Genomic DNA, 9,717 nt, shown 5'->3' on the forward strand with positions numbered 1-9,717 from the left:
AACTAAAAATTACGAAAATGTTAAGTAATTCAATTATTTTATATTGTAACAACGCATACAGAACAAAACACAGGCATTCAGGAGCAGTGATACACCAATGAATCTATTTAATTTGAATAAAATATTTTTTATAATGTATTATGAAATATATATATGTTATATTTATGATTAAAAATTTAATTAATATAAAATTTAATAAAAATTGAAATTTCATTTTATTTGTTTTGCATTCTTTTCTTGCAAACTTTGATTTTTTTAGAGCATGTTTGCATGCATATTCTACTATTTAAAATTCATACAAATCTGGTCATGAATTATTATACAAACATTGATAGAGGTGGTCAATTAGTAAATTATGTTGTAATGACACGGACCTTCAAAAAATCATAGATATACTACTGATTCCTGTATGACTATCCCAGTCATCGGATAAACCTCCAAAAAATATATTTAATTTGTCATTAAGTTCACTGAAAACCACTTCCACTTTTTAGAAATTGAACACTTCAAAGTTAGATTTTTAAATTTTAATCATGAAGAATTTTCGAATGTTAATAATATTGAAGTGAAAAAATTAGTATAAAAATGTAAGGCAGTCGTTATCAAGTAAATTTCAATACAAACTCAAATATGTTTTCAGAAATGTTAACAAGTAAATAGATTAGTTGATACTTTTGACAGAAAAAAAGCAAAACAATTAATATCGCACGCAGAAACACACCCAATTGATGGTAGTGGCGTTGAAACTCATAACGGAAAGTAAAATTTAATTTGTACGATAATGATTAAAAAAATAGTAAAACATATCAATTTTTACTTAGTAGTTTGTATCATAAAAAAATCTATAAACTTACAATGATAAGGAAATATTGTAAGTTACTTACAATAGGTACTTTACTAAAATTAAATTATAATGTCTTATTTATATAAATAGGAACACTGAATAAATAGTTAGAGTGAAAAGAATCCAATTGAATTTTATACTCAATGAAGAAGTCGTCATCCACAGAATAATATTCAAGGGTATCATTTTTAAACACCATAGCTTTATCCACGTTAAAAGCACACATTGTAGTAGCATCATCATATGCTATATTAAAAGATTTCAACTTACGGGTTAACTCGTACATTGGGCAGTAACTGTGTAAATTAATCATACGCTTTTTGTCGTAACCTGCAAGAATAAAAAAAAATAAAATGTAAAAAGAGTGTGTCATACGATTTGAATGAAAATGCGGAACTTACTAAGCACATAAATAATGTCATTATAGCAAGTTGCACTAATAACTACTTCATCTAAATTAATTGAGCGTCTTCTCCAAGTATAAGAACTTCCCTCTTCTCCAACAGGAATTAGATCAAACCATGATGGTTCATTGTCTTTAGTTATTATGGATAAGTGACCTTTATACTCCAAACAAACATAAAATTGTCTATCCACTCTTTTTCGAAAATAACTGCAAGAACTTATATGAACTTTACCAAGTGTATCATTAACTAAAACAAATAAATTTAAAAATGTCAATAACTCCACATTAAATTAAATTATAATTTGTAACTTGCCTATTTCAAAGAGCTCGATATTTCGATTTGGCAATCGGTGCTTTGTAAGACCTCCCATTAAGTATAAACAATTACCAACAAAATGTCCAACGCCGTGGCGCCTACTAGATGAAGAAAAACTAAAAAAAAAGTTTAATTTAATATTATTTATGATTAACTATTGAATTTTTAAAACTTTTAATTACCCTTTCAATCTCTTCCACTGTTCCGTCAGTAAATTATACTTCCATCCTTCCTTATTCCACGATCCTCTTCCATATGCAATTTCTCCAGCCATCACATAAATATCTAAGTCTATAACAATTAAATAAATACCATAAACACTCTTACAATCAGTATTAACTATTTTAGTTACCTTTAACAATCACATGATATCCAGTTGTATCAAGAGGCAATGGATCCAATCTAATAAACTTTGTGAACTGCATAGAGGCCCAATCCCAGCGATACACAAACGCATAACCATCCAATTCATTTTTTACAGCACACAAACCAAAAGGAATATTTCTAATTGGTTTAATAAATACTCCTATAGTGTCTTCATTCTTTTTTGTAAAATCCAGATACGGTATCATGACATTTTGTAAATTTAAATTCTTAGTTTTTGAAATACAATCTGTCAATTGTTCATTATTCATGGATTTAAAACGCACACAACTAACAACCATTTCATATTCAATATTGTATTTATCATTCACTGAACACCAATTAATAATCAAATCAAACACATCTTTTTCGTTATCAACATTTAAACCATTGTTATTCAACAATGATTGTAAATCTACTTCACTTAGTTTCAAGAAAGCAGCTTTATTCTGAACCAAAATTGTTTTAAAGTTATACAAAATATAAGCATGGGATTTTTCTAACAGACTCTTAATTTCAAGCTTAGAAACCATTGAAAATATATCCAATGCATAAATTGTAAACAGATAATTTTTAGTGATAATTTTAATAGATTCAGCCATTATGAAAGAAAATTGAAGGATCTGTGATACTTCCAGTATAGTAAGTAAATCTTCTAAGCCATCAACAATTATTTTGTTTTGTTTCAAACTCTCAATGACCATCACAAAACCTCTATAGCTTATTTTCTGAAATTTAAAACAGATTTTATAATTAATAAATTTGCTAAACATTTGAAGATATAACTATAGTCGAGCTCACAAGAAATGAGTGCTGGCGGCCAATAGGTTGAGTAGAAATATTGTTGGCACAAAAAGTTCACAGTATTGCACTAATTGCTTAATACTGCAACGGGTCCCTTAACCAATTAATATGACTTTACAATAAATATTTTGTTTAATTCATATTCAATAAACATCCTTTTATTTTTCATCTGTAGTGCGCAAGGCGAATAAATAAATGACTAACATTCAACAAATTTAAAAAGCAGGCCAGTTGACTTACATTTATTTATAAATGGCACTGGGAATGCTGTAGTTAGCATTCACTTTTCATGAGCTCGACTATAATAAATTTATTTTAAGTATCAAACAGTTTTAATCAAGAATATTGAACCAATAGGAACAAGTAAAACAATAAGTTTATGATCAAAATAACAGTATATAATATGTACATATAATAGGTAATTATTAAGGATAAATGTTTTAATGTAATAAAATTATGCACCAATGTGAACTTGAGATTCAATGAAAAAAATGATTGTCCAGTTCGCAATCTGTATATTTAAGTGCATTAGTAGTTAGTACCTACATTTTATTTTATTTTGCACTGGTTGAAAACATATGTTGGATGTATGGTTTAATCACTGTCATAATCGCAATATGGCATTAGTATATTTGCAGAGGTCTAACAAGAAATATGAATATATTATTCTATGATGGATAATATAAGTATTACACAAAAAATTAAGTACCCATGGAAAAATAATATATTTGTAAAATCAATGAATAGAGGAAAGTATAGAATGGATTTGGGCAATTAATTGTTACAGAATACTGTTTTTAAGCGCTAAATAATAAACAAGAAAAAATAAGTTTTGATTATTGATACCTGTATATGTATTCTTTGGTCTGGTCGAGATTCTAAAAAGTTTCCACTAAACATAGCTTCAAAGTATGAGCTATGCTCCGTTAAAAGCAATTTACTAAATGTATCGTTGACATCATCATCAAAATGAATTGTTACAAGCTGATCATCAGTATTTTCCTCTTCCATGTTCATCATTATTATGAACTAAAACAAATCAATAATTATATAGGTAACTTAAATAAATATTTTTCTTTTTCTTCATTAATTTTTGACATGCAATTTTATTGTAATAAATTTAAAAATGATTAGGTCTTAATATTTATTATCACTCTAAAAGTCTAAGATAATTAAAATTATTTATTTTATTATTATTATTATATTATATTGGCCTTAGATAATAAATTAGGGAATAAGCTTAAATAATTTACAATTTTTCTAAACACACCAGATGAAATTACATTGAGATTCTATTATATCTAGATTTTTTTAATATATGTTCATATAATGAACAGTTACTATCTTTAAATACGAAAACAATATTCAACTTTGGTAGACTCTCGTGAAACCAGAATCTATTTTCCTTATAAGAGCTAGTGTACACAGTACATATTATATTATGGACACATAACCACTTGGACCACATTTGTCCTGCCTGGGCAGTGTAAACCACAAATTTTTTTGAACCAACTAATATTATTTTTTATTATTATTGTAAATTATAATTATTACCTTTTTAAAGCAATGATTTTTTTTAAAAAATTATTAAATAATAAAATCATTATAAATTTTATTCATATATCATAATATTACAAATATTTTGATGGAATAACAAAAAAAAATTAAGAAGTATCATCATTTTATTTTTATAATATATTATAATTATTTTCTTTCTATTTTATTTGAAAAAGATTTAGAAGCACTTGGAATTACATAGTCTATCTGCTTTCTTACACTTGATTCTTAAATACACAGTATGATAAGTACCAAAAATAAGTTAATACAGTGTTTCAAAAAATGCTTAGTTTATTGTATTATGATACATGAATAAAATTAATGATTCTTTAAAAAAAAAATCATTACTATAAATAGGTAATAATTATAATTTATAATAAAAAATAATATTAGCTGATTAAAAAAAAATGTGTGGTTTACATTGGCCAGGCAGGACCACATTGACCGTAACATATAGATTCCAAGCAACATAAGAACAATATCTCCAACAATATCATTAGATTTATCTAGTAACAATAAGCTTGCATATTTGTATGTCAACCAATTCCAAGACAGAAACAACAAATATTAATAAATTTTAAATTTTAAAAAGTAATAATATACAATGTATATTAAAGGTATAAAGTTAAGTTGTTCATCTGTAACATATCATTGATGGTATTTCAGACTGTAGAAAAAAGGCAGTTATAACTATTAAGTTATATTGCAGTTTAGCTCCCATACAAAGTAGTAGAAATAGATGAATTAAAATTCGTGTAGATGTGGGCTTATGGATTTTTGGAGGCATTGAGAGGGGATCTAGGCAATGTTTCCTCATTGCCGTTGAATCCCGAGACAATCTAACATTGTTGAAAATCGTTAAAGATTTTTAAAAGTATTTACCCGGCACGACTATAATCAACGATTACTGGAAGGTATACCCAGTTAAGTTTAAAATAAAACAAAATACTTTTATATACTTAAAAAATGTTAGGCATATGATTGTTTAGAAGAGGAAAGATTTCGTCATTTGAGTGTAAATCACTCCATTCGATTTAGAAATCTAGAAACTGGTGCTCATACCATTGATGTTGAGGGGGTATGTGACGGCATGCAAAACCATCTCTGTCACAATACTGCCAAAAAATAAAAATGTTATGGCGAAATTCATGATTATTAAACATTGTCGAACCTAAAGATTAGACATGCTGAAGGAATTTTTTAATTCATTCTAACATTTAAGAAAACAACGCTAGATTGGAACTGCTGAACATTTTTTTTGGCATGTTGAGTGTTAGTAGAACGGAGATAACAAAAGCGGGTAAGTGGACGTCGCTCTGCTGTATATTAGGCGTCCATTAAATTTGAATTCAATGATCTAATATTATTGTACACAAAAAAAAATTTTGAACGATAAAAATTTTTTTATGAATTTCTAACTCAAAACAATTTGCTAATTTTGTCAAAATTCTAAATTCTAACACTCATAAAAATTTATTGTGGATTATTAGTTTCTAAATTTCTACTAACAACAACTTACGAGGTACTTTGAATTACATTTTCAAGTTTTGTAACAGAGCAAAAAACTGTATTACAATAGTTTAAAAAAAACAAATAATAATCGAAAATTTCATATGCCTATAAATGGTTGAAAACTTCATAAAAAGTTAAATATTTCGAAAATTGTATGGTATATAGCAAATTCTGAAACAAATATTCAGTGAAAATTTCAGGTATCTGTGATAATTATTTTAACAGTTACACTTAAAACCAAAATTGATTTTTTGAACTGATTTTAAATAAAAATTCTCATTTTTACCTATCGCTTTTGAAAACTATTGGGAATTTTAAATTTTGAACTCCCGAATGCACTAACTAGATTAATTTTCCTACCAGAAAAGTTTCGGTTGAAGAAAATTTTTACTGACCCCAACCCCCATGACAGACACAAAAATAAAAATTACAATACACATCATTGTAAAATCGATTCATTCATAGGAGCTCTCAGAATCTAAAATATATTGGTACGACAAAGTTCTCTTAATACAATAACACTTATTATTTTTTTATGAAAATTTAATTTTAAATAGTTAGCCAAATTAAGTTCCATATTATATTATGCATTTTTCTTATATTTTTTGATTACCTAATACGTGTAAATCAATTAAATTAATAAATAAAGGGTTTCCATACGACCGTATTTACCATTGAATAATTTCAAAACCGTGGTGGTCTCAGGAGACCCAGCCACTAAGTACGCCCCCAAATTTAGTTCTTGTGTGTTTCATTAGGTATCTGATTACTTATATTATTTATATTATTTTATACTTACATTTGAGACTTGAATAAATAAGAACAGTCAACAAGACGGATAGTTCAACAATCAAATGGCAACGCTATGTTTTTAACAATATCGTTGGCAGTGATCCTTCTTGTTTGTATTCACCGCCGTGGCACAACGTTCAGAGGCTGTTCATCGGGTGGTTCAGGTCGCAGGACGCGTGAAACACCTTTAATGGGTCCTCTCCAATGATCACGATGACTCGCTGCGGACTGGCAACCGCAAAAGCTGGGAACGACTGAAAACGATGCACAAACGTCAAAACAAATCAAATCACACGCCAATATGGCTGCCTACCCAGCTACGACAGGGACGAGTAGCGACGCACACAAGCTCCACACACACACGCGCGCGCGCGCACACACACACACACACACAGTGTGTCTGAATGGCGGCGCTTACCTTAACCGTAGACGGAGGTTGACTTCGACCGGCGCCGACTGCGAACTGGAAACCGCACAAACGTCGAAACAAACCAAATCACACGCCAATATGGCTGCCTACCCAGCTACGACAGGGACGAGTAGCGACGCACACAAGCTCCACACACACACGCACACACACACACAGTGTGTTGAATGGCGGCGCTTACCTTAACCGTAGACGGAGGTTGACTTCGACCGGCGCGGACTGCAGACGGAAACCGCAGATGACGACCGACGGCGGCGGTTGAAAACGGAGATCAGACGCCCAATTGCGGGCCGATACAACGCCCAAACTGCCGCGACCAAGAGGAGCAGCAGCAGCAGCAACAGCAACGACGATGACGGCGACGACAACTATTGAGCGGCAGGACCGCAGGACGGACTACAGCCGCACGAGCAGTGCACACACACACACACACACACACACACAATGTCTCAATGGCGATTGGCGGCTGAGGCGCAGAGCTGAGCCGGCTACATCGAAAACGACGGTACAAACACTACGACAGACGCAAATCAGCGGGACATCTCGTCTGTGCGCATGCGGCACGGCAGGATTGAACGCGAAATGCGCACCCGACGTCCGCCGGCACAGTAAACGCTTACAGTGTTCAAACCTGGAATCAGTGTGGACGGCTGTGAGCGGCGTCCGCATCGTTACATTTTGTACGTTTGTTTACGCCTGTCCGCAGTGTGTGTCGTGGTACCAACGACCGCGGTAAAAATATTGAAAGCGTTTTTTGATCGTCTTGGTTGTCGTCACTGCTGTAGTTGTTGTTGTGGTTGTTGTTGTTGTTGTTGTTGTTGTTGTTGTTGGCTGGCCAAAACTTAATAATATTGTAAGTGATAACAGCTGTAGCGCTGATAAGTGATAAGGAGAACCGGTGCTACGCAAAAATTACCGTCTATAATAAGTGTTAATTACGTGAAAAAAATAAAAGTCGAAAAATTAATATGCCATAAAATGAAACCCGCACACCAGTCAGTGGTTACCCGTTTTGAACGCAAACTTAAATCAAAAAACTCTGTCCTCATTCCGTCTCGATGTCCGCCTTACACTGTTCTGAACTACCTACTCCCAACGCTCAACTAAAATGCCGCTCCCGGGTAAATGAAACCGTACTACTGTCTTAATGTGTGATTCCTTCACTGCTTGACGAAATCGCGATATCGAAAAATCAGATGATTTTCATTATCGTTCTTACATAGGTACTCGAAATTCGGTTGAAATTATTCGTACACCGTAGACGAGTGTTTTGGCCGGAGAACGTAAGCATAATAATAATACACTGTTGAAACCGCAACCTCTGAAATAATTTGATTTCCTCGATAGGTAGGTAACTTTTCCACAGTATTTTGTTCAAACGTTGCCGATTAAATGTGTCAAAATATCAAACCCTACCAGTTGATAATAATAATCAAAAAAAAAGTACATACTTACATTTTTTTTTTATTGGTCTACAGTGAAACCTGTCTTATCCGAACCCTTTTCTGTGCCAAAATTTATTATGGTCCTGGCAGATTTCTATAATTTAACATAGGATTAAACCCTTGATAAAACGGAACCTGTTTAACGTAAAACGGAAGGCTATTTATTGGTCCTGCAAATCATATACACCGAAAAACACAGCATAAAATGAACAAAAATATTTTTGATACCCACATTTATTTTGCTACTAAACAATTATTAAGGTCAATGATTCATACGTATCGACAGATAAGTACATTTTATCTTGAATCTACACATCAGTGCTTATTATTGTCACCGTAGTCGTAGTTTACCTGTCTTTTGTATCGTATATTTTGTCCTCACCATGTCTTCAAAGATTTGTTTAATTTTAAATGAAAAAATGAAAGTTATAGAAGAAAGTTAAAAAGGAAATAGCGTTAAATCATTAATGAATATTTTTAAATGCGGGAAAACGCAAATTTATAACATAATTAAAAACAAAATTAAAGTTAAAGAAGAGTGGTTAAAAGGTAAGTTCATATGAAATAATAAAATAATTATTTCAATTTTATTTAAGTCATATTCATTCGTCATATAGGAAATGGGAAAAGCAAACGAAGTTTAAAGAAAAATGTCAATGATGAAATTAACAAAGCAGTTTGGGATTGGTTTGTTAAAGCTAGATCTAAGAACATTCCAATTAGTGGTCCAATGATTCAACAAAAATCCAAGGACATCGCTGTTAAATTGGGGAACACCAATTTCAAAGGATCCAACAGATAGTTGGAATGTTTTAGAAAAAAACATAATATTTCATTTAATCAAGTATGTAGAGAATCTAATGATGTCAATTTTGACAACGTAAATGAATGGAAATTAAAAATAGGTGAGCTGATAAAAGATTATAATAGTGATTGTATTTATAACTGTGATGAAACAGGCTTATTTTTTCGTGCCATTCCTTCAAAAACCTTAAAATTAAAATTTATTGGAAAAAACATCATTGGTGAAAATTCATGTTGAAAAAAGCATTGTTAAAGAAAAAACCTACCTAACTTGCTTACTTTATTTTATTAATATATATGTAATACATATCTACTATATATGTTCTTCAAATTTTAATTTATCATTATTTTAAAATATCTAACTAATATTTATTATGTAATTATTTAGAATTTATTGTAGCCTATGATATTTTTTATTATTGGCCGGAAAATGTACAGCCTTAATCG

General features: G+C 30.9%; 2 protein-coding genes across 2 annotated transcripts; one reads left to right on the forward strand and one right to left on the reverse strand.

Annotated features, from left to right (window-relative positions):
- Window positions 1–258: 258 nt before the first annotated feature.
- Window positions 259–7,170, reverse strand: LOC111037609 (kelch-like protein 8). Its single transcript, XM_022320274.1, has 8 exons — window positions 7,013–7,170; window positions 6,602–6,848; window positions 3,580–3,762; window positions 1,919–2,657; window positions 1,749–1,857; window positions 1,564–1,682; window positions 1,246–1,497; window positions 259–1,174 (listed from the first exon to the last, which is right to left on the reverse strand). Exons 3-8 carry the CDS (start codon window positions 3,751–3,753, stop codon window positions 909–911), a joined length of 1,659 nt encoding a protein of 552 aa, XP_022175966.1. The 5' UTR covers window positions 3,754–3,762; window positions 6,602–6,848; window positions 7,013–7,170; the 3' UTR covers window positions 259–908.
- A 32-nt stretch (window positions 7,171–7,202) lies between these two features.
- On the forward strand, window positions 7,203–9,289 carry LOC111037610 (jerky protein homolog-like). The gene is made up of 2 exons (XM_022320276.1): window positions 7,203–9,015; window positions 9,084–9,289. Exons 1-2 carry the CDS (start codon window positions 8,934–8,936, stop codon window positions 9,266–9,268), a joined length of 267 nt encoding a protein of 88 aa, XP_022175968.1. The 5' UTR covers window positions 7,203–8,933; the 3' UTR covers window positions 9,269–9,289.
- The last annotated feature ends 428 nt before the right edge of the window (window positions 9,290–9,717 follow it).

The sequence above is a fragment of the Myzus persicae genome, unplaced genomic scaffold, assembly GCF_001856785.1.
Source record: "Myzus persicae strain clone G006 unplaced genomic scaffold, MPER_G0061.0, whole genome shotgun sequence".
Classification (NCBI taxonomy): domain Eukaryota; kingdom Metazoa; phylum Arthropoda; class Insecta; order Hemiptera; family Aphididae; genus Myzus; species Myzus persicae.

Coding starts and splice junctions, on each gene's coding strand:
- LOC111037609 (XM_022320274.1), bottom strand. CDS start 3,753: ATGATGAACATGGAAGAGGAAAATACTGATGATCAGCTTGTAACAATT. Junction 2,658..3,579: donor ACCAAAGAATACATATACAG/GTATCAATAATC, acceptor TTTAAATTTCAG/AAAATAAGCTATAGAGGTTT. Junction 1,175..1,245: donor TGACATTATTTATGTGCTTA/GTAAGTTCCGCA, acceptor TTATTCTTGCAG/GTTACGACAAAAAGCGTATG.
- LOC111037610 (XM_022320276.1), top strand. CDS start 8,934: ATGAATATTTTTAAATGCGGGAAAACGCAAATTTATAACATAATTAAA. Junction 9,016..9,083: donor TAAAGAAGAGTGGTTAAAAG/GTAAGTTCATAT, acceptor TTCGTCATATAG/GAAATGGGAAAAGCAAACGA.